The sequence below is a fragment of the Suricata suricatta genome, chromosome 15, assembly GCF_006229205.1.
Source record: "Suricata suricatta isolate VVHF042 chromosome 15, meerkat_22Aug2017_6uvM2_HiC, whole genome shotgun sequence".
Taxonomy (NCBI): Eukaryota; Metazoa; Chordata; class Mammalia; order Carnivora; family Herpestidae; genus Suricata; species Suricata suricatta.
In genome coordinates this window covers 46,053,339-46,078,980 of record NC_043714.1, presented here as the reverse complement: position 1 = coordinate 46,078,980, position 25,642 = coordinate 46,053,339, and the positions used below count along the sequence as shown (strand labels likewise).

At 38.7% G+C, this 25,642-nt stretch overlaps 1 protein-coding gene and 1 long non-coding RNA gene across 4 annotated transcripts in view; one reads left to right on the top strand and one right to left on the bottom strand.

Moving 5' to 3' along the window:
- LOC115279320 overlaps nt 1-13,891 on the top strand; it is a 32,929-nt gene extending 19,038 nt beyond the window's left edge. For 2 of the 3 annotated variants that reach the window (XR_003903358.1, XR_003903359.1), the window contains 3 exons: nt 8,583-8,729; nt 9,168-9,286; nt 13,550-13,891. This is a non-coding gene — a long non-coding RNA (uncharacterized LOC115279320). Of the gene's footprint in view, nt 1-8,582; nt 8,730-9,167; nt 9,287-11,898; nt 12,037-12,418; nt 12,577-13,549 lie in introns of all 3 variants that reach the window. The other variant, XR_003903360.1, reaches the window with a different exon arrangement.
- FZD6 (frizzled class receptor 6) overlaps nt 1-25,642 on the bottom strand; it is a 39,180-nt gene that overhangs the window by 2,372 nt on the left and 11,166 nt on the right. The window contains exons 2-5 of the mRNA XM_029923879.1: nt 12,355-12,551; nt 8,806-9,823; nt 7,738-7,886; nt 5,932-6,360 (exon numbers count right to left, since the gene is read on the bottom strand). Coding sequence (XP_029779739.1) covers nt 5,932-6,360; nt 7,738-7,886; nt 8,806-9,823; nt 12,355-12,551 — 1,793 coding nt within the window. The remainder of the gene's footprint in view (nt 1-5,931; nt 6,361-7,737; nt 7,887-8,805; nt 9,824-12,354; nt 12,552-25,642) is intronic.

Below are 25,642 nucleotides of genomic sequence, written 5' to 3'. Positions count from 1 at the left end.
TACCTCATTGTGGTTTTGACTTGTATTTCCCTGCTGATGAGTGACGTTGAGCATCATTTCTTGTATCTGTTGGCCATCTGGATGTCCTCTTTGGAGAAGTGTCCATTCATGTCTTCTACCCATCTCTTCAGTAGATTATTTCTTTTTCTGGTGAGATCCTTATAGATTTTGGACACTAGCCCTTTATCTGATATGTCATTTGCAACTATCTGTTCCCATTCTGTTGGTTGCCCATTGAGTTTTATTGATTGTTTCCTTTGCTACGCAGAAGCTTTTTATCTTGATTCAGTCCCCAAAGTTCATTTTTTCTCTTGATTCCCTCACCTTTGGAGATGTGTTGAGCAAGAAATTGCCGAGGCTGAGGTTGAGGAGGTTGGTTTCTGCTTTCTCCTCTAGGGTTTTGATGGTTTCTGTCTCACATTCAGGTCCTTTATCCATTTTGAGTTTATTTTTGTGTATGGTGCAAGAAAGTGGTCTAGTTTCATTCTTCTGCATGTTGCTGTCCAGTTCTTCCAGCACCATCTGTTAAAGTGGCTTTTTTCCATTGGATACTCTTTCCTGCTTTGTCAAAGATTAAGTGGCCATACATTTGTGGGTCCAATTCTGGGTTCTCGATTCTATTCCATTGGTCTATGTGTCTGTTTTTGTGCCAATACCATACTGTCTTGATGATGACAGCTTTGTAGTAGAGGCTAAAGTCTGGGATTGTGATGCCTCCCGTTTTGGTTTTCTTCTTCAATATAATTTTGGCTATTTGGGGTCTATTGTGGTTGCATACAAATTTTAGGATTATTTGTTCTAGCTTGGAGAAGAATGCTGGTACAATTTTGATTGGGATTACATTGAATGTGTAGATTGCTTTGGGTAATAATGACATTTTAACAATGCTTATTCTTCCAATCCATGAGCATGGAATGTTTTTCCATTTCTTTGTGTCTTCTTCAATTTCCTTCATAAGTTTTCTATAGTTTTCATCATACAGATCTTTTACATCTTTGGTTAGGGTTATTCCTAGGTATTTTATGGTTTTTGGTGCAATTGTGAATGGGATCAGTTTCTTGATTTCTTTTTCTGTTGCTTCGTTATTAGTGTATAAAAATGCAAGCGATTTCTGTATGTTGATTTTTTACCCTGCGACTTTGCTGAATTCATGGATCAGTTCTTGTCGGCTTCTGGTGGAGTCTGTTGGGCTTTTCCAGGGAGAGTACCATGTCATCTGCAAAAAGTGAAAGTTTGACTTCATCTTTGCCAATTCTGATGCCTTTTATTTCCTTTGTGTCCTGATTGCTGATGCTAGGACTTCCAGCACTATGTTAAACAACAGTGGTGAGAGTGGACATGCCTGTCGTGTTCCTGATCTCAGGGGGAAAGTGCTCAGATTCTCCGCATTGAGGATGATATTAGCTGCGGGCTTTTCACAAGTGGCTTTTATGATGTTTAAGTTCCTTCTATCCCGACTCTCTCTCAAGGGTTTTTATTAAGAAAGCATGCTGTATTGTGTCACATGCTATTTTTTTTTTAATTTTTTTAATGTTTTATTTATTTTTGAGAGAGAGAGAGAGAGAGAAAGAGAGACTGCATGAGAAGGGGAGGGTCAGAGAGAGAGAGAGGGAGACACAGAATCCGAAGAGAGGCACCAGGCTCTGAGCTAGCTGTCAGCACAGAGCCCGATGCGGGGCTCGAACCCATGAACCGTGAGATCATGACCTGAGCCGAAGTCGGATGCTCAACTGACTGAGCCACCCAGGTGCCCCTGCCACATGCTATTTCTACATCTATTGACAGGATCATGTGGTTTTTTTCTTTTGTTACTGTGATGTATCACATTGATTTGCAAATACGGAAGCAGTCCTGTGACCCAAGAATGAATCCCTCTTGATCATGGTGGACACTTCTTTTTATATGCTTTTGAATTCAATTTGCTAGTATCTTGTTGAGGGTTTTTGCATCCACATTCATCAGGGATACTGGCCTGTAGTTCTCTTTTTTGACTGGGTCTCTGTCTGGTTTGGGAACTAAAGTGATGCTGGCTTTGTAGAATGAGTCCAGAAGTTTTCCTTCCATTTCTAGTTTTTGGAATAGCTTGAGAAAAATGGGTATTGACTCTGATTGAAATGTCTGGTAGAATTCCCCAGGGCAGCCATCTGGCCCAGGACCCTTATTCACAGAGAGATTATTGATAACGGATTCAATTTCTTCACTAGTTATGGGTCTGTTCAGAGTTTCTATCTCTTCCCGTTTGAATTTTGGTAGTGTGTGTTTAGGAATTTGTCCATTTCTTCTAGGCTGTCCAGTTTGTTGGCATATAATGTTTCATAGTATTCTCTGATAACTGCTGGTCTTTCTGAGGGATTGGTTGTAATACATCCATTTTCATTTGTGATTCTATTTGGGTGTGTTTTCTTTTGAGAAGGCTTGCTAGAGGTTTATCAATTTTTTTTATTTTTATTTTTTCAAAAAAACCAACTCTTGGTTTTAATGTTCTCTTCAACTATTTTTTTTTTGTTTTGTTTTTGGATTCTATATTGTTTATTTCTGCCCTGTTCCTTTGCATTTCTCTTCTTCTGCTGGGTTTGTGGTGATCTTGCTGTTCTGCTTCTAGTTCCTTTAGATGCTATGTTAGATTTTGAATTTGTGCTCTTTCTAGTTTCTTAAAATTGGCTTGGATTGCAATGTACTTTCCTCTTAGGACTGCCTTTGCTGTGTCCCAGAGAATTTGGATTGTTGTATTGTCATTTTCATTTATTTCTATGTATATATAATTTTAGTATTGATACAGAGAAAAACAAAGCATGAGTAGGGGAAGTGCAGAGAGAGAGGGAGACACAGAATCTGAAGTAGGTTCCAGGCTCTGAGCTGTCAGCACAGAGCTGGATGCAGGACTCAAACCCACAAACTGTGAAATATGACCCAAGCTGGTTAGACACTCAACTGTCTCAGCCAGGCATCTCTCCATATATTTTTTAATTTTTTCTCCAATTGCCTGGTTGGCCCATTCATTCTTTAGTAGGGTGTTCTTTAACCTCCATGTTTTAGGAGGTTTCCTAGACTTTTTCCTATGATTGATTTCAAGTTTTATAGCATTGTGATCTGAAAGTGTGCATTGTATGATCAAATTCTCTTATATCTATTGAGGGCTGCTTTGGGACCCAGTTACGTGATCTATCTTGGCGAATGGGCCATGTGCACTCCAGAAGAAAGTGAATTCCATAGCCTCAGGATGTAGAGTTCTAAATGTATCTCTCAAGTCCATCTGGTCCAATCTGTCATTCAGGTCCATTATTTCTTTTCTGATTTTCTGTCTACGTGATCTATATATTGCTGTAAATGGAGTATTAAAGTCCCCTGCAGTTACCACATTCTTATCAGTAAGATTGTTTCTGTTTGCAATTGCCTTATATATTTGGGTGCTGCCACAAATTTGGTGCACAGACTTTTATAATGGTTAACTCTTCCTTGATGGATAGACCATGTAATTATTATATAATGCCCTTCTTCATCTTGTTACTGCCTTTGCATTAAAGTCCTGTTTGTCTGAGATAAGTATGGCTACTCTAGCTTTCTTTTGACTTCCAGTCACATGATAGATATTTCTCTATCCCTTTCAATCTGATGGTTTCCTCAGGTCTAAAATGAGTCTCTTGTAGGCACCAATAGATGGATATTGTTTTTTAATCCATTATGCTTCCCTGTGTCTTTTGATTGGAGCATTTAGTCCATTTTCATTCAGTGTTATATTGAAAAATCTGGGTTTAGAGTCATTGTGTGCTCTGTAGGATTCATGCTTGTCTGGTACTTTGTGATCCTTGCAACAATTCCCTCATAGCATTGTCCTCCTTAGGATTTCTTGTAGGGCTAGGTTAGTGGTGATGAATTCTTCCATTTTTGTTTGTTTGGAAAACCTTTATCTCTCCTATTCTGACTGACAGGCTTGCTGGATAGAGCATTCTTGGCTGCATATTTTTTCTGTTCATCACATTGAAGATTTCCTGCCCTTCCTTTCTGGCCTGCCAAGTTTCAGTAGCTAGGTCTGCAACTACTGATAGGTCTCCCTTTGTACGTATGTTAGAGCCCTTTCATCCCTAGCTGCTTTCAGAATTCTCTCTTTATCCTTATCTTTTGCCAGTTTCACTCTGATATGTCGCGCTGAAGATCGATTCAAGTTACGTCTGAGGGGAGTTCTCTGTGCCTCTTGGATTTCAATGTCTGTTTCCTTCCCTAGATTGGGGAAGTTCTCAGGTATCATTTATTCAAGTGCCCCGTCAGCCCCTTTCTCTCTCTCCTCTTCTGGAATTCCTGTGATAAGGATATTGTTCCATTTGATTGCATCACTCAGTTCTGGAAGTCTCCTTTCGTGCTCCTGGATCAATTTATGTTTTTTCTGAGCCTCCTGTTTTTCTGCAATTATCCCTTGTAATCTACCTATTCTCCTCTCTGCCTCTTCAATCTGTGCAGTGGCCTCTGCCATTTTATTATGCACCTGATTTATAGCAGTTTTTCATTCATCACAACTATATTTAAGGTCCATAATCTTTGTAGCAGTAGCGTCTCTGCTGTCTTCTATGCCTTTTTCAAACCCAGCGATTAATTTAATGACTATTGTTCTAAATTCTTGGTCAGTTGTGTTGCTCATATCTGTTTTGAGCAATTCTTCAGTTGTCATTTCTTCCTGGAATTTCTTTTGAGGAGACTGTGTCTGTTTTGTCATTTTGGCTAGTTTTCTGTCTCTTGTCAGTTTTAAAAGCTTGTTATGTGCTCTGTACCTGCAAGTACTGCTATATTAAAGGAGGCTCATAGACTGTCCAGGGTCTGTCTGTTCAGGAAGAGTTCTTTTAATGGAGTCCCTTGGTCTCTATTGTTGTGACTTTGGTTATTTTATTTCCCTTCTCGTAGTGATATTTGTGACTCTCCACCATGTGTACTTTGGTTTGTTTCTTGAGGTAGCCCTTTCTGAGTACTGGTCCCATTTTAAAGAGATGACTTCACTCATTTACAAAGGAGCTTGAAAACTGCTGATTTAAATACATAGAAGCAGCACAGTTTTCTATGCGGACTCTAACACCTCCAGCCACAAATACTTCATTTGCAAATACAGTGTTCGCCAACTTCAGAACCTGCCGGAAGGACCTCCCTTGCATGGGCTGAACATGGCCTATCATGGGGAATACTACTAATGAGACAGGATGCTGCCCTCCGTTTAGAAAACATTTTCTTCATTTCCCCACCATGATTGAGATGCTGTGTAATTCCAACACAAAGATGTTAACACAAGGAAGAGCTGGACCTCAGCTCTGTCTTTGAGGCATTTACAATGCACATGGAGTTGTAAAGGCACATGTCTAACTATTATCCAATACAAAAGCTGTCATAGGTACACAAAGGAGGTACATTTCATCTAGTTTGGGAGGGGAGGTAAGACAGCCTGGAGACCCTACAAGTACTTAGCTGTCAGCATTCTGGCCAGTTCGATATTTACCTGTGTTTGGATCACCTCTGGCCATTAGGAAAAATTTACTATAGATAATGTCAACATCCTTTCATGTCCAGGAAATAAAAAACACAATCATCTCTATATAAAATGACAAATGCCTTTTAGTACTATTATATAGTACTAATTAAAACTTAACAGCCCGTATTTCAGAAGGACATTAAACATTTACTTAAATATACATGCAACCCCTAACAATTTACCACAGAAATGAATATTCCTAACTGAACAACATTCATGAAACCTCTTTTCAAAGCTAAGAATTAAAGTACCAAACAGCCCATTTCTCGGCCGAACCCAAACTTCTTAAACCCCAGTCTCCTTGGATAAAGCGTATGGACACACCATCTCCTTTCCAGTGTGCTAGGCTTTAATAAAAAAAAAAAATTTATGATGCAGTATTCAAAATAGTCCTGATTTAAGATAACAAAATCAAAGCTCACCTTCCTTCACTCCGCGTACTTTCGGATACGCTGATCTTATCATTCCCATTGCCAGCCCGGCCTTTCCTGTCAGCCTGTTCACCACAGAGTCTGGTGCTGGAGGCTGCCGGGGAGGCAGGATCCCCACAGTCCTGTTCTCTTGATCTGGGGGTGCTTGCTCCATCTGCTCTCACCTCCCTCACTGATGTTTCCGGGGAGGTTTGTATTTCCGTCAGAGTTTCGTGTCCTAAGTAATCATGGTCTGTGATTGCTACTGCAGAAGTGCCGTGGTTGGCTGTGGCACCTGTGCTGGTTCCCATGGACTTGGAAATGACCTTCAGCTTGTGCGAACTTGGTTTGTAGTGCTTCTTTTTGTGTTTAACTTTAGAATTGTGCTTCAGGAAGAACTCACATGACTCCTGTAGTACTCTTCGACTTTCACTGATTGGACTGTGAGAGAAACAGAGGAGGGGAGGTTTAGTTGGTAAATGTTAAGTGTCACATAATAGAAGCTAAAAAGCATATCATAGCTTGTGCCAAAACACTTTAGTCGATCAAGTTAAAAATTCTAAATGATTTCTGCTTGTAAAATGTGGGATTACAAATACTGTGAGGCAGAAGTAGATTGTCATCAAGTGAACTCTTCTGTACATACTCCATTAGTTGCCTTTGTCTACATAAATAGATTGCTAAGCTATTAAGTAGGCAAAATCAAAGGATGAGGGCCAGGAACCTCAAAGCAGTATAAAGTAGTAGACTATCAGTGTATCACATATAAATAAATATAAAAGTAAACCAGAGGAGAAAGCACATAGAATATAATGAATGGTCCTTGTTAAATTTAATGATTTGCTTTCTAACAATAAAGCAAGTTATACTGAAGTGAGTGTGCATATATAAATACAGGATAGGTATGTCATAATAGTGCATTAAAATTAAGGCCAGTTAGATGCATTTTTTCAGACTTCAAAAACTTAGAAAAGATCTATAGTTCTGAAAATTTTACCACAAAAAAAGCTTATTAATCAAACCAATGGGGAACAGTTTTAAAAACTCTCTAGTACACTGTTGACAGGAGAGAGTATACAAGGTTTATAACTAAAATGAACTATTTAATTATAAATGTAAGTTTAAAATCTACCATCTTACGTATAAGGCAAAAAAGTGACATTTTAAGGCAACACTGTGTATAATAAAATTTAAAGGTAGTAAATAATGATCATACAATATATTTGAATCATACTTTATAGATTTCCTTAAATATGTTTAGTCCATTTTACCTTTTATCATTGATAAAAAAAATTAAAATTACTTAAAAAAAGATTTTAATTTTTTTAATGTTTTCATTTATTTTTGATACAGAGAGAGACAGAGCATGAGAGGGGGTGGGGCAGAGAGAGGAGACACAGAACCAGAAGCGGCTCCAGGCTCTGAGCTAGCTGTCAGCACAGAGCCTGATGCAGGGCTCGAACCCATGAACGTGAGATCTGACCTGAGCTGAAGCCGGAGGCTTAACTGACTGAGCCACCCAGGCGCCCCTAAAATTACTTAAAATTCTGCACCCAAAATAATCCAGTGATCATGGTAATAATATTAAATATAAGGCAGGGAAAGAAAAGGCATAGTTTACAGTCTCTCATATTTCAACAGAGCACTATGGTCAAAGACTATTATTACAAGTGGCAAAATAAAGTAGATCTCTTCACGACAAAGATTTTCAAACTTGTAACAACAACTGATATAATGAAATGCCAGTACAATGATGACTTGAATAGTTCCTTGGTATCGGCTCTATTTAAAACATCAGATAATTCAGTAGATTCTTACTCTCTCTTGCGATTTCGTTTAAAAAACCCAGCCCATTCTGTGCATGTCTTTTTGCTTCCAACCCAGAAGACAGCAGAGATGCCAACAATTAAGGTCATCAGATATTTTATCATAAATAAAGCCAATTCTGGTCGAGTTTCTGTTTTTGCCTAAAAAAAAAAACAGTGAATAATAATAATGTCAGTGACACATTTAAGGTGGAGAACAGTCTGTATAGTGAATGTAAAACTTGAACAAAAAGTATAAATCTTCAGTCTATTTTAGTATAAAACATTTGACATTGCATAATATAATGAACAGTGCTGCTTTAAGTATAATACATTCTTCACTAAAGTTCTAAATACAGAACTTTCACCTGGGTATCAAAATAGATAGCTAGAAAGGAAAAAACACCTAAATATATTTAGGAAGAATATCCTAAATCTTGGCTTGATTTCCCAGCATTTCCCCCCTATAACTATAGCAGCCTCTTATAACTGCCAAAATATTTATCTACTTTCTTTCATTATAATGTACCAAAAAATAACATTTAAACTTATTGGAACAACATACTATTTTAGAGTCTCTTTGTGTTGTTGATTTTTGTTATAAAAATTTGGTTGGCTGGAGTGAAATTTAGTATCCATATGATACAGTAAAGTAAGTTGTTTTTGTAAGCATATACTAAACAAAAAAATTATACAATAATATGATCAAATTAAATATACCCAAATAAGGTTCCCCCCACTGAAGAATTAAAAACAACTCCCAAATCAGAAGTTATTTCTTTCTCCCTGTGACAGACTCGTTCTTCTGTTTCTGTTCCTTATTATTAATCTGCCTTTGCAACCAAATTTGCTTTTTAGAAGAGTGGCTCGAGGAGGCACTTCCCTTCTGTAAACAAAGCCTAAACTGGAGAAAAGAACTCTGGAGACACTGACCCCAGTTTCAACTGATGCACAAGGAATCATTCCCTCTATTGGATTTTCTTATATGAAATCTAAGGATTCAAGGTTAGTTCAAGTGTATTTCCAGGGAACATTCTCTATGTTAAAATTAAATAGTGAACTAATACAAATGCTCTTTTACCTGATAAGGACACGGGATGTGGTACTGACGACAGTGGTCAGAGACCCAGGTTATCTCCCAGGTCATCCTGTTGACTTGCTCATAGACATAGCATCCAAGAAGTGTCACCAATGGCACAAGATACAGGCCACTAAAGACTCCAATTCGAATCATAAATTTCTTTAGTTTCTCTTGGTTCCGGCCATCATGCTGTATCACTTGTCGAACATGATTTAAGGAAATAATGCCCGCTAAAAGAAGAGACAGCCCCACAAACACACAAAAGCACAGTGGCAACAGTACAAAGTAGCGAGAAGCATCCAGGTCATACAGGCCAACAAAGCAAACTCCACTAATGTTGTCTCCTTCAACTTTGTTCATAGCAAGAAGCATAACAGTCAGAAAACCTGGTATTCCCCATGCGACAGCATGAAACCACACCGCTTTTTGTTCAATGGCTTCACAACTCCATTTTCTTCCTGCAGCTAAGAACCAAGTAATGGTAAGTATCACCCACCACACGGTGCCAGCCATTGTGAAAAAATACAAAAACATAAAAAGAACAGTGCAAGCCTTGTTCTGAGCGCCTAGAACTACTGTGTCACCGAGCTCCAGCTTCTCATCTGCCTTATTGCAGGCCGTGCGATTGCCTAGCAAGAATCCTATGAAGTACATCAGAGATACAATGCTGTAACAGACAGAGTAATAGATAATTGGTCTCTCTGGGTATCTGAATCTTTTAACATCGATTAAGAAAGTAAGGAATGTGAACAGAGTTGCACAAAGACAAAATATTGAAACTATTCCGATAAAGCTTTTTGCGAACTCTAGCTCATCACTTTTAAAATACATGTTAGGGCACGGAGGTGCACACTGGTCAATTCCCAGAAACTTATAGCCTTGTCCCCCAGAAGTCTTAAGATGCCTGGGACACCAAAATCCAATGTCTCTTTGGACTTGCTCTGTTTTCTTCTGAGGACCAAGAAACTGTGTGTGTGGATCAAAAGTTACCGGAACAGTCTCATCACAGTATTGCAATCTGTAAAAATTATAAAAATTAAATGTATAAAATCAGCATTTTTACTATCTTAATGCTATGCTTTCCAACTATAATTCCTTCGGCACTCATAATTAACGGGAAGACACAGAACCTGAACAGACCATAGGTCACAGCTCTGAAGTTAACTAGAGACCTGTAGTTGGTAGTCAGGCCCCAACACACTCACATATATTTAATACAAGGCATGTGAACATTAAAATTCCCTTACTCAAAAAACAGGAATTTGTACTTTTTAAACTTTCTTTTAAAGTAAGCTCTACACCCAAGGTCAGGATTGAACTCACAACCCCGATATCAAGAGCTGCGTGCTCTACCAACTGAGCCAGGCAGGTGCCCCTAATTAGTCATTTTTAAGTAATTTCTGCTTCAAAGACTAAATGTTTAAGAAAGAATTTATCCTAGAGAAACAGAATTTATCTTAATTAGTAGCCTCTGGACAGAAAAGTGCTGGGGCGCCTGGGTAGCTCAGTCAGTTAAGCGTCCAACTCTGGATGTGGGCTCCAGTCATGACGTGACAACTTGAGAGTCTGAGCCCCACGTCAGGCTCTGCACTGACAGCATGGAGCCTGCTTGGGATTCTCTCTCTCCTGTCTTCTCTGACCCTTCCTTGTGTACTCTCTCTCTCTCAAAATAAAGTTAAAAAAAAAAAAAGGGCTGGCTTGTCTGTGTGCAGCATTTGGAGTATAAGTCTTGGGGAAAGTCGCTTGCTTCCTAGTGCCTCCAGGCAGAGTAGGTCAGCCACAGCACCGAGGGACCGGCAGCTAGCTCTGGCTGAAAGGAGCCCCTGCTGTTTCCAGGACCGACAGGGGAGAGCTCACTCACATCACTATTTTCAGTTTGACTGTTTTTCTTTTTTAATTGAGGTATAGCTGATATACAATATGAGTTTCAGATGTACAACACAGTGATTAGACATTTGTATACATTGAGAAACGGTCACCACACTGAGTCTACTTAACCCTCTGTCACCTTACAAAGTTAACACAATGTCACTGACTATATTCCCCATGCTGTACATTCTATCCCCATGACATATTTATTTCATAACTGGAAGTTTGTACTCCTTGCCTCCCTTGTTTATGGACAGATCAAAGTGACACACAGGTATATTTCTGTTTTGTGTAAAACTTAATACTAGTGTGTAGAAACTCAACTGATTAATTTAGAGGATGTATATGGTTTAAAAATGAGTGGGAGTTTTTAACAAGAAAACATTTTATGAATTTTATTTTACTTTGTTTTGTTTTTTAAAAGATTTTAAGTAATCTCTACACCCATCGTGGGGCTTGAATTCACAACCCCAAGAACAAGAGCTGCACACTCTACTGGCTGAGCCAGCCAGGCACACCAACAGGAAAACATTTAAAATAGTCTTTAGATAAAAGTAGAAAATAGTAACATGTATGCCCATAAAAAGAACACATATATCTACCAGCATTTTCAAAACTTAATATTATGTCGACTGCTTTATATCTTTTAAAATAAAACAGTCTAACATTAGAGATCAGTTAGGACCCATTTCTGGTCCTGTTTTCTGTTCTCTCTCACCAGAAATAATCATTACCACAAGTTCAGTTTTCATTCTCTTTATGTATTTTAAAAAGATTTTTACGTCATTTTCTAACCATAATGTTACATAGTATTATTTGGCAGGTTTTGAATTTTATATAAATGACATCATGCTATATACATATCATACCTTAGCATCCTTTTTACTTAACACTGTAATTTTTACATTTATCTGTATTTACGGATGTGGATCAACCATAATTCTGTCAACTGTACGGTAGTATTCTGATGTGTAAGTATACCACAACTTACTAATCATTTTCTATAATGGACTTTCACTTTTTCCCTTTTTTAAAAAATTAGGAATAATGTAATTAAGATTCTTGTATATGATTCCTTGTTTGTGTAGAAGTTTCTATAGAAGGGGACTGCCTAAGTATAAGGTATGAGTACCCTCACTTTATATTAACAACTGTTCTTGAAAACAATTATGCATATACCGGAAGTATAGGACTTCCACAAAGGTTCCATACTTTATTCTACAGATAAAGAAACAAAAATGCAGACACAACTTCCTTCCCAACTTTATCATGTGAAGTCTCATTATGTCAGTAGAATATTTCAAATTATGATCCCCCAATGTCTACAGGAGACAAAAGTAATGAAGGTCAATGTGCACAAAGGTCAGTGAATTGATAAGTTCATTTCCCCCCAGTTTGGGTCAAAGGCACCTCTCCTCTGCCGTATCTAGCATGGTTATAATTTTACATTTATTATTTTAATTATTTGACTACTAGCTGTTCCTCCCACCCCACTCTAAGTTCCCACTGCAAGTCTACTTTTGCTCACCATTGTGCCCAAAAGACTCATCATCCACAGTGGCTGGTATATACTAAGTGTGCCATAAACATTCTTGAAATAAAGCCTGTCACAAACATTCTGGAAAACTAATACCAACATTAAAATACCATTGGTAGCTGTCAGTTGAAAACATAATTTACCTGTCACATTCAAGTTCTTCAGGCCATCGGATACCAAAAGTGTCAATTATCTTTTTGCAATCAGAATACACTTTCTCACAAGACTTACGACAAGGTGGGACCACACGAATTTGTTCGGTGCAGGTTGGTACAAAAGCTTTGCAAAGGAAAGTTTCAACGTTTGGAGAACATTCCAAATTTGCAAGAGGAAGAAAAAGCTATTAAGAAAAACAACAAAATAAGGTTAGAGAACATTTTAATAGCAAGTGAATGGAATCAATGTACTATTTAAACTATATACCTTATCACTTACACTCCAAAAGAATCTTTGTCTCTCAATATAGTATAATTTTTTTCACATTCATTTATTTATCTATAAAGTAATCTTTCTGCCCAATATGGGGTTCAAATTCATGACCTGAGATCAAGAGTAACATGCTCTACCAACTGAGCTAGCCAGGCATACCTCCATATAATCAGATTTTAAGGAGATCATTTCAGTTAGTCTATCCTAGACACACAATGGAATATTTTATTCAATTATACATTTTTTATGAAAACATGCTAAGTCAAAACAAAAGCATGAGTTTATTGCTACGTGAATAAACTATACAAATATTCAATTTATAAGTGTATGCTGAATACCCTAACAGTGAACTGAGCACTCTAGAGAATGAAGGAATGTTTGGGGCAAAGCATGAAAAAGGCACGAAATTACTAGACTGTGCATATGCAGGGCAAGAAGCTCGGCGTGGCCAGAAAAGAAGGTCGAAGAGGTGGCACTAAGGGCAGAGTAGAGGGTGAGATTGGAGGGGTGCACTGGGCCTGGTCCTGGAGAGCACGAGTGGCATGCTAAATTGTCTGGATTTTCAAATCAAGGAATGAAATCCTATTGGAGTTTTGAGCAGGGGGTATCTCTAGAGTCTGAGAGCTGCATTGGAATGCTAGTCCCTCACTTACTGGCCGTGTAACTGTCAAATTATGTAACCTTTCTGTGCCTTAGTTTCTTTACCTGCAAAATGGCAATAACAGTACCTGTCAAGATTGTTATGAGTACTGAGTTAATAAATCTAAAGCACTTCAACCAGGGTCTGGCATATAGTGAGCACTCAATAAATATTAGTTACTGTGAAGATTACACTTTATAAGAGCGCGGATGGATTCTGGATAAACCTGGCACATTAACCACATATGTTTGCCTCCTTTCTCTCCTCAGGTTCCTCACTAAAATTATAATGAAGAATAAAAGGTTCTAACCCACTAGTAAGTGCACAGGAGAGACTACATTAGCATATCTGACTTTTCCAAAGGATAAAAACCAACAGAAAAGAAAGCCCCAACCTTTCCAAGACAGAACGCTATCAGAGGAGTGAAAAGTGATTTAATGGGATACGGGCGGGCTATGAAGCAGGAGGGGAGGGATTCAGATGACAATGAATGGATGCACCCTAAAGAACTTGAGAGTCTCAGTTCCTTGAAGTACCAAGTAGCACAGAAGGCCAATACTGTAGGAATGTTTACTAATCAATTTCTCTCCATGCCCTCCCAACTCTAACCCCTACCCCAGCAGCCAGACGACTACTTCATGCGACCAAGGTTGTTTCCATAAGAAACGAAACCAGAGATGTTCTGACGTGTGGTATCAGGCACAGGCAGGGGATATGGCACAAGGTGAAAAGAGGGGGACTTAGTAACTATCTACAGAAACATGGTGCCCTCACCTTCTTGTTCCTGTTCTGTTCAGGCACATACCTACCATCCCCATTCTTTGAAAAAAAAATTTTTTTTTAAGAGCTCTACATACTGACAATGAAAAAGCCAACTCTGAGCTCACCCTACTATGAAGCCCTCCAGTAGCAAGCCCCATTATGCACGTGGACCTTTTGAGTCTTCCACACAAATACAAGGGCAGGAGGCCTCCCACATCAAAGACAGACCAAAACAAGCAAGCAGATAATCGGATGTTTGGAGGAAAGAGAGATTATGCAGGAAACAGAGGAAAATAAAAAACTACAAAACAAAAACCTTAATATCTTGTGAGAAGTTACTACATCCATTTAAAAAGAATAGCATACTATGGAAAACAAATAAGACAGCTCAAATAAAAAAAACTTCTACTGAAGAATTAGAAGTTAAGCTGAGGGAGAGATGGACAATTGGAGAGAAAATCCTCCTAATCAGACGATCAGTCCAAGTGTCCAACACATTACTACAGGAGTTCTAGAAAGAACAACAGGGAATGGGGGAGTGTAGATGATAAATAAAGAACAGAAGACCATTTCTCAGAACAGAAGGGTACTAGCTCCCAAACTGAAAAAGCTGGCATCACACTGCAGTCTTACTACTAAAGCATTTCTGGCCCAAATCTTTAGTCAGTTAATTTTCTTTTACAGAGATCTCTCTCACATTCTCTCCTTCAACACCTGAATTCCAAACCTGTGCTCCAGTGCCTATCCTATCACACAAACTCGTTCTGTATCTCCCACCATAGCCACAATACAACAAAACAATATCTTTCCTTGACCCCACATCCCAACCCCCATCCAGCCATTATTCCATTTTCCTGTTCCCCTTTATAGAAAAAATAGTTGTCTTTACTTTCTTCCTCCACTTCTGCTCTTCCCGTTCCCTCAGGAGCCCCCTCTCCAATCGTCCTCACACTTCAGTGAAACTGCCTGTCAGAGCCACTGATAACCTCCACGTCAAATCCAACAGTCAATTCTGAGTCCTCATCCTACTCCACTCTCAATGTTTTACACAGTGGATCCTGCCCTCCTCCTGAGGCTTTTCTCAGCCAGCTTCTAGAATCCGATTTCTCCTGGATTTCTTATTGCTGTTCTTTTTCTGATCTTCTTCCATTTCCCAATTCTAAATATTGAAGCGCTTCAGAGCTTAGTCCTCAGACCTCTAACTTACTTACACTCACTCCTCGGGAAACTCATCCTGAGCCATGGTGTTCATTACCAACTATGCGTGAAGGATTGCCAAAGTTATCTCCAGTGCCATTGTTCCTGTGCACCCTTGACTTGATGGCCATCTACTTCCTGAAGAATTCCACTCAGTATGAATGAAGTGTATACTTTGATGGGTTTTGAAACCATTATCACAATCAAGGAAATAAACATATCCATCACCATATATAAATAGTTTTTATCCATCACCATATAGAAAAAGTTTCCTCTTGGTCTTTGTAATCCCTCCCTCCTATCTCCCCTCTCATCCCCCACCCCCACCCTAAGCCAATAACCTCCCCTGGCAACCACTGACCTGCTTTCTGTCATTATAAAATGACATTTTCTAGAATTTTATATAAATAGAAGCCTACAGCATATATTTTGTTTGGGTTCTTTCACTTGGCATCATTATTTTGAGATTCATCCATGTTGTTCCGTGTATCAACAGTTCATTCTTTTTCATCGCTAAGTAGTATTCCATCATGTGGCTACACCATACTTTATCCATTCACCTGCATGGACAGTTTGAAGTGCCCATGGGACATGTGGGGGTGGATATCTACTAGTAGGCAGTTAAATAAATAGAGCTCTGCAGGTGAGAGGCTTGAGGTAAGGGATGTAGATTTGGGAGCCATCATTATAAAAATGATAATCGAAATACGTGAATGAAATTACCCAAAGAGAACGTAGAATAAGAGAAGACAAAAATTTGGATTTAATAGAAATGCACTAAATTTATATATTAACATCCTCCTCTTCTCCAAATGCCATTGAAATAGAAAAAAAGGGTTAAGGACAAAGCAAAACATCTGTAACTGTACAAAAAAGGCAGGGAAAGGTCTATCAATGAATTACAGACATTTGGAGTCATTTCTGAAAGATAAAAAGAAATGGAGGTGGAGCACCTGGGAAGATGGTGGAGCAGGAGCACCCGAGGCTCACCTCAGCCCGCAGATAATGCTCAAACCAGTGTAAATGACCCAGAAAACAACCCAGAGACTGGGAGAACAGGGCTCCACAACTAAAGGTAGAGAAGAGGCCACAGTGAAGAGGGTAGGACAGGCAGAGACATGGTCAGAGCTAGCCAAACCCTGGTGGTCCCTGGGAAGGAAGACACCATGGGCATGGAGAAGGGAGAGAAAGAGACCATCACATAGGGGAACCTGCATGGGAATATGAATCCCTGTAACATTTGGCTTTGAAAATGAGAGGTGCTGAGTCAGGAGTTCTCACAAACAGTGGGACTTAAAGCCTGGAATTTAAACCATCAGCAGGCTGGGTTCTGGGAGAGCCAGCTGAGTCCCCGCCCTTAAAGAGACAGCACTACAAAAGCCTGTGGAAATACAGCATAGGTGCAGCAGCCTGGGGCACACAGGAGGATTCTTTATGGATTTCAGAGTGTGCCCTCAAGAGATAGAGATCACTGGGAGGCTCCCGGAAGAACAAAGGAGCTGGAAGACACCATTTCCCTTCCCTGCCCTCAGCATAAACACATGGCCACCTTTGGGAAGCAGCCCAGTGCCTGATACTTACTACCTAACTTGCTTGCACTACCAGCTGCCCACTTAGGGGATCTGCCTCTTCCAGCCACGCCTGCCTCAGTCCCAGCACTGAGGGTCCCCTCCCCGAGAAGACTGGTGGCACTTTGCCAACACCTATCTCCCAACCCCACACTCTGTAAAGCTTCAATCCTCTGGTGGTGCTGGGTCCCACTGAAGAGTAGTACACCTTGTCAAAACTGTGGGTCCTACCCCAGTGGTCACACCAGCTGCACCCTGCATTGGCAGCAGGTCCCCTCTGCCAGCACAAACCCTGTCGACACTGTGGGCCCTGCCCCCTCCAGATGGCTCTTTTTTGGAGCCTATTCAAACTGGAGCCATAAGCTTGGCAGTGTAAGCACCACTCCAAAGTGACTCCTGCAAATGAGGGCAAGATAACCAAACACACCAGGCACTAGGTCCCAAAAGTGGGCTGGGAGCAGACAGCTGGTCTGATTGCAGTCCCCACCAATCAATAAAAGCTCTCTGGGGACAACACAGGGAAAGCATCCTTCAGTTTGGTGCTACTGCATCTTGGACAAACACCTGGTCTGACTAAACTCAAGCTAATGGTGACCCCAGACTGGCCCACTTACAGCACAGGGACCAAACATTGCCCACCAAAGGCAAAGAGATCCACTGCAGAGGACTGGACTAAAGGCAAAAGTGGCCAACATACAACAGTGGCGTACACACAACACACCTAGAAGATCCCCCTGAGGCACCAGATTCTGGTGAACAGGGAACAGGAGACTGTAGGACTTCTCCTTCATAAGGCCATTACACTCAAGGCCAGAAGAGGTGCTGACTTTCCTAACACAGAGAAACAGACAGAGTTAGACAAAGTGAAGAGAGAGGATTATGTACCAAATAAGAGAAGAGAACAAAACCACACCAAAAGACCTAAGTGAAAAAGAGATGGGTAATATGTCTGCTAGGAATTTAAAGTAACGATCATAAAGATACACACTGGATTTGAGTAAAGAGTGGAGGACATCAGTCAGACTCAACAAAGAGATAAGAAAAGAACCAAAGATGAAGAACATAGTAAATAAAATTAAAAATACATTAGATGAAATATATATCAGGCTAGAGGAAGCAAAAAAAATGAATTAGCAACCCAGAGGACAGAAAAATGGGAGGTAATGAAGCTGAGCAGGTGAGAGGAAAAAAAATTATACCAAATGAGAACACATTTAGGTAACTCAGCACCTTCATCAAGCATACTAACATTCTCATTATAGGGACCCGAGGAAAAAAAGAGAGAAAAAGGGGGCAGAAAATATATTTGAAGAAATAACAGCTGAAAACTTCCCTAACCTGGAGAACACAGTTACAAATAAGGGGAAACCCCATAAGGCCATCCGCAGACTTTTCAGCGGAAACTTTGCAGGCTAGAAGACAGTGACAAGATATATTCAAAGCACTGAAAGCAAAATAAATAAATAAATAAATAAAAATAAAAATCTGCAGCCAAGAATAATCTATCCAGCAAGTCTATCATTCAGAATAGGAGAGACAGTTTTCCAGACAACAAAAGTGAAGGGAGTTCATGACCACTACACAACACGAAATGGTAAAGGGGACTCTCTGAGTGGAAAGAAAAGGCCATATGTAAAAGAAAGTAAGGGACACCTGGGTGGCTCAGTCAGGTGAGCATTCGACTTTGGTTCAGGTCATACTCTCGTGGCTCATGAGTTTGAGCACCTCGTCAGGCTCTGTGCTGACAGCTTAGAGCCTGGAGCCTACTTCAGATTGTGTCTCCTTCTTTCTCTGCCTCTCTCCCGCTCATGCTCTGTCTCTCTCTCAAAAATAAACAAACATTTTAAAAAAATTTAAAAAGACACAGAGTAATGGCATGGATAAAAAAAAAAAAAAGACACATCTATATGCTGCCTACTAGAGACTTGTTTCTGACCTAAAGACACAGGCAGATGGAAAGTGAAGGAATGGAAAAGCATTTATCAGGCAAATGATGTGAAAAGAAAGCTGGGGTAAAACAATACGTATATTGGACAAAACAGACTTTAAAACAAAGACTGTTACAAGAGACAAAGAAGGACACTTTATCATCATAAGGGAGATAATCCAAAGAGAAGATATAATAATTGTTAAGTATTTATGCACCCAACATGGGAACATTCAAATATATAATGCAATAACATATAAAAATATATATGTTAATAACAAACATAAAGGAACTAATAGATAGTAATACAATATTGGTAGAGAACTTTAATATCCCACTTGCATCAATGGACAGATCACTCAAACAGAAAAATCAATACATGGGATCAGATGGACTTAACAGATATATTCAGAACATTCCTTTCTAAAATACTAGAATACACATTCTTTTCAAGTGCACATAGAACATTCTTCAGAATAGATCACATATTAGGCCTTAAAATAAGTTTTCACAAGTTCAAAAAAATCAAAGTCGTATGATGTATCTTTTCTGACCACAATGAAACTAGAAATCAACCACAAGAAAAAATCTCATACACATTGATGTTAAATAATATGTTACTACACAATGAATTGGTCAACCAAGAAATTAAAGAAGAAATAAAAAATTACATGGACAGAAATGAAAATGAAAACACAATGGTCCAAAATCTCTGAGATGCAGCAAAAGCATTTCTAGGAAGGAAGTTTATAGTAATACAGGGCCTACATCAAGAAGCAAGAAAAATCTCAAATAAACAACTTACCCTTACATCTAAAGGAGCTAGAAAAAGAAGAACAAAACCCCAAACCAGTAGAAGGAAGAAAATAATAAAGATTAAAGCAGAAATAGATGATAAAGAAATTTAAAAAACCAACAGAACAGATTGATGGAATCAGGAGCTGGTTTCTTTGAAAAGATCAACAAAACTCTAGCCAGACTCATAAAAAGAGAGAAAGAGGACTCAAATAACTAAATCATAAATAAAAGAGAAGAATAACAACCAATAGCACAGAAATACAAATGACTCTCAGAAAATATTATGAAAAAGTACATGCCAACAACTTGGACAACGTAGAAGAAATGGGACAAATTCCTAGAAACATATAACTTCCCAAAACTGAATCAGGAAGAAATGGAAAGTGTAAATAGACTAATTACCAGCAATGATATTGAATCAATAATCAAAAACTCCTAACAAACAGAAATCCAGGAACAGAGGGCTTCACATTCTATCAAACATTTAAAGAAGAGTTAATACCTATTTTTCCCCAAACTTCAAATTCATTCTATGAGACCAGAATTACCCTGATGCCAAAACCAGATAAAGACACCACAGAAAAAGAGTACAGGCCAATATTTCTGATGAACATAGATCCAAAAGTCCTCAACAAAATATTAGCAAACCAAATCCAACAATGCATTAAAAAGATCATTTAACACAATGGTGGGATTTATTCCTGCGATGCAAGGATGGATGTTGTTCAATATTTGCAGGTCAGTCAACATGATATATCACATCAACAAAATAAAGGATAAAAACTACATGACCATTTTAATAGATGCAGAAAAAGCACTCGACAAAGTACAACATCCATTCATGATGAAAACCCTCAACAAAGTAGGTTTGGAAGAAACATATCTCAACATAATAAAGGCCTTATATCAAAAACTCAAAGCTAACATCATACTCAATGAGGAACAATTGAGCACTTTTCCTGTAAGATCAGGAAGAAGACAAGGATGTTCACTCTCACCACTTCCATTCAATGTGGTACTGCAAGTCCTAGTCACGGCAATCAGACAACACAAAGAAATAAAAGGCACTCAAATTGGTAAAGAAGAAGTAAAATTTTCACTATTTGCAGATGACATATTATATATAGAAAATCCTAAAGACTCCACTAAGAAACTACTAGAAGTGATAAATGAATTCAGTGAGGTTGCAGGATACAAAATCAATGTACAGAAACCTGTTGTATTTCTATACACTATTAATGAAGCAGCAGAAAGAGAAATCAAGAAAAGAATCCCATTTACAATTTCACCAAAAATAAATATATAGCAATAAACTTAACTTAAGAGGTGAAAAACCTATACTCTGAAAACTATAAAACACTAATGAAAGACACTGAAGACGACACAAACAAAACGACATTCCACGTTTGTGGATTAGAAGGACAAATCTTGTTAAAATATCTATACTACCCAAAGCAATCTACACATTTAATTCAATCTCGATCAGAATACCAACAGCAGTTTTCACAGAACCTAAACAAACAATACTAAAATTTGTAGGGAACCACAGAAGATCTTAAACAGCTAAAGCAATCTTGAAAAAAGAAAAACAAAACTGGAGGTATCACAATTCCAGACTTCAAGTTATATTACAAACGTAGTAATCAACACAGTATGGTACTGTCACAAAAAGAGACACACAAGTCAATGGAACAAAACAGAAAGCCCAGAAAAAAAAAAAACCATAATCATACAGTCAATATCTTTTGACAAAGGAGGCAAGAATATATAATGGGGGGAAACTTCTTGAGCAAATGGTGGGAAAACTGGACAGCTACATGCAAAAGAATAAAACGGACCACTTTATTCCATGTGAGTTTATGTTTGTCTGGTGTAAGAAAGACCTAAATGTGAGACCTGAAACCATAAAAACCCTAAAAGAGAGCACACGCAGTAGTTTCTCTGACATCAGCCATAACAACATCTTTCTAGGTATGTCTCCTAAGGTAAGAGAAATAAAAACAAAAATAAACTATCAGGAGTACATGAAAATAAAAAGTGAGGCAACTGGGTGGCTCAGTCAGTTGAACATATGACTTCAGCTCAGGTCATGATCTCGCTGTTCATGAGTTTGAGCTCCACATCAGGCTCTCTGCTGTCAGCAAGAGCCTGCTTCAAATCCTCTGTCCCCCCCACCTTTGCACCTCCCCCACTTATATGCTCTTTCTCTCTTAAAAATAAGCATTAAAAAAATACATTCCCTTAAATAAATAAATAAATAAATAAATAAATAAATAAATAAAGCAAGCAAGCTTCTACACAGCAAAGGAAACGATCAAGAAAACTAAAAGACAACCTACTGAATGGGAGAATATATTTGCAAAGGATATATCCAATAAAGGATTAGTATCCAAAATATATAAAAGAACTGATATAACTCAACACCAAAAAAACAAATAATCTAAGTGAAAATACAGACATTCCTCCAACGAAGATATACAGATGGCTAACAGACACATGAAAAGTTGCTCAACATCATTCATCGTCAGGGAAATACAAATCAAAACCACAATGATACCTGTTAGAATGGCTAAAATAAAAAAACTCAAGGAAAAATAACTGTTGGTGAGGATGTAGAGAAAAGGGAACCTTTATTACACTGTTGGTGGCAATGCACGCTGGTGCAACCAGTATGGAAGACAGTATGGAAGTTCCTCAAAAAATAAAAAACAGAACTACCCTATGATCCAGAAATTGCACTAGTGGGTATTTACCCAAGGAATACAAAAACACTAATTTAAAGGGATATATGCACCCCTTTGTTTACTACAGCATTATTTACAATAGCCAAATTATGGAAGGAGTGTAAGGGTCTCTCAATAGATAGATGGATAAAGAAGATGTGGTGTGTATATATAATAATGAAATATTATTCAGCCATAAAAATAAATGAAATCTTGCCATTTACAACAACATGGATGGATCTAAAGAGTATAATGGTAAACAAAATAAGCCAGTCATTGAAAGACAATATGGTTTCACTCATATGTGGTATTTAAGAATAAAACAAAGGAACTAAGGAAAAAAGGAGAAAAACAAACAAACAAAAAAACGGTCTCTAGAACTATAAATAAAACTAAGGGACAAAGCAAAAAAGGAGAAAAAAAAAACCCATCTAGAACAGACACTTACTAGAGGGGAAGTCAGTTGGAGGGCTGGGTGAAACAGGTTATGGGGATTAAGGAGTGTATTTTGATGAGCACTGAGTAATACATTGAATTGTTGAATCACTGTATTATTGTACACATGAAACCCTTATAGCACTGTATGATAACTACACTGGAATTAAATTTAAACATAAAAAATGACAGGATATTGAGCATCTGAAGGAATGTAAGAAATGTAAAAAAAGGACAATGAGGACTTCTACTTTTCAGCAGTCTGACCAACTAAATATCTCCTGCCAACAAACATTCGAGTTCTGGATAAAATGTAACAAATACACTTTAAAATACATTGCTGAGCACTGTATACACCTAATAAAATAGCATCAAGTATATAAAGTGAAAAGCAAAAAAAGTACAAGGAAAAATGGAGAATTCCATGATCTTAATGAGAAATCTCAGTGCATTTTTCTGAGTGAAAGGACAAACATACAAAAAATTAATAAGTAAAAGCGAGATGTGATTACAAAACTACAATTAACATGTCTGACTTAAAGGGCACACACAGAACCTACACCCAACAATTAGGGCACAAGAGCTTTAAAGGACATTGGATGAGTGCAGAGTCCACCCTGCCCCGATGGGGCCAAGCGCCTGAGTAAAGACAGGGCGGCCACAGGTGGTGTCCCACACCTCCGCGTGTGAATGATGCTGAGATTGACCCTTTGCTGCCTAAGAGGAGCTTCTTACAGAACAGCAGAGTACTTTTCTCAATTTTCTGTATCCCAAGAGGGATAACGCCCGGACTGTGTGAGTATCCATTCTGGGACAGAGTTGGAAGAAGAAGCATGGGCAACTGGTAACACTTACTTCCTTATTCACTCCCAAATAAGCCTAGTTCCTTAAATTTTTGAGTGTCTGTTAATCAGACCCTATAGTGGAAAGAATAAAAATACACTGTGTTTAATTCTTCTAACTCAGGAGTCTTTCTGCAATAGCTAGGATAAATTGATGGTCAGCACGTAAGAACTATTTCTTGTCCAGTTTAAGGGTAGGCAGAAATAAGTGACACATGTACTTTGCTGTATTAAAATAATTTCCTTACAAGACACATCCTTTGTTTAATTCTTCTAGAATGTCAACACTGGTTAATCCAATAATACTGGTTTGTGTGTATGCAATGTGCCGAGAATAAATCAGACACTGAAAACTCAAACACCTGCAGAGGCTAGACAGGTAAATTCAGAGGGGTACAAGAGAGCAGGAGTAGACGGCAGCAGCTGCCACTCAACTCTAAGAGACTGTCATTTGAAAATGGGGGCACAGAATTATCAGCTATATCAATTTTTCATGAGTTAGAATCTAGATTTTTATGTTAAAATCTCCATATTTAAAATTTTTTCACTTTAGTATAAACATTTAAAATACCATACAGGACAAAATAAGACACTTTGGGTCAGATCCAGTGTGGACCATTTTCAAGTTCTGTTGCCAACTAATAGACATAAAGAATTTAAACTTGGAAGGGACTTGAGTGGACTTTTAAGTCTATTATTTTCAAAGTGTGTGTGTGTGTGTGTATGTGTGTATTTTGCCAAGTAAGATTTTCTCTAAATAGGAGATTACAAAGAAGCCTGATATATTAAATAAATAAAAGCACAGCTGCTCTGGCTGAAAAGGAAGGCCTCCCTCTGAGATACCTCTCACTGCTCCCCTTCCCTGCCAGTGACCTCAAAGCACTTCCAGAGATCACAGTTTGAAAACTACTGACCTAATCCAGACCCTCAGATTACAAGTGAAAAAAACAGAATCCAACTGCTTATTGAAGTTGTTGAAATCCCCAAATCTAGCCTGAATTAGAATTTAAGTGCCTGTATTCCTGTCTAATGCTACTTTTACCAATACTATAGGTACTGATAATAAATCAGACTTTGATTTATTTAGCACTTGCCATTAACTGGGCACTGTGCTTTTTCATATACCAGTTCCTTTTTTACAACAATCCTATGAGAGAGATGTTCTTGTCTCTACTATGCAGATGATGAAACTGAGTCTCTAAGAGCAACTTTCATCAAGTGTCCTAAGTAGTAAGCAACCAGGATGTGAGCCGGGGTTCATAAGACTCCAAAGTGCATCCTCTTTGAACCCTGACATCCCACTACTACCCAGCTCTCACTGAAAACGACCCCTCCCCACAGCACAAGATGGGCAAGAAGGCCAATAAGGATGAAAGGGACATAAAAGATACCAAAAGAGGATTAGTAATCTTCTATATGAAACAAAAGTCTTCAGTTGAAAAAATAAATGTTCACAGGACACATGATCAAAGAGGACAAAACCTTGAACTCTGTTTATCACATTTCAGATGATGCACGTACCTCCTGATGCAGGTACTTTTTCAGAATAAGTGGAACGAGCATATTTCCCCAATCCTTTGAACCAAAAAACTTGATAGGAATCATTTACGGTTTTCCACAAAATGTCCTGGGTTTCTTAGAAACTAACCCCCCAGAGATGGAAAAACTACAAATATGACATTTAAAAAAATTTTTTTTAATGTTCACTTATTTTTGAGAGACAGAGACAGGGCATGAGCAGGGAGGGAGCAGACAGAGAGGGACAGAGAATCTGAAGCAGGCTCCAGGCTCTGAGCTGTCAGCACAGAGCCTGATGCAGGGCTCAAACTCACAGACCGTGAGATCATGATGTGAGGTGAAGTTGGACGTTTAACCAACTGAGCCACCCAGACGCCCCTTGACTATGACATTTTTTTTTAATGTTTTTTATTTATTTTTGATATAGAAAGAGACAGAGCATGAGAGGAGAAGGGGCAGAGAGAGAAGGAGACACAGAACCAGAAGCAGGCTCCAGGCTCTGAGCTAGCTGTCGGCACAGAGCCTGACGCGGGGCTCGAACCCACGAAAGTGAGATCTGACCTGAGCCGAAGCCGGAGGCTTAACCGACTGA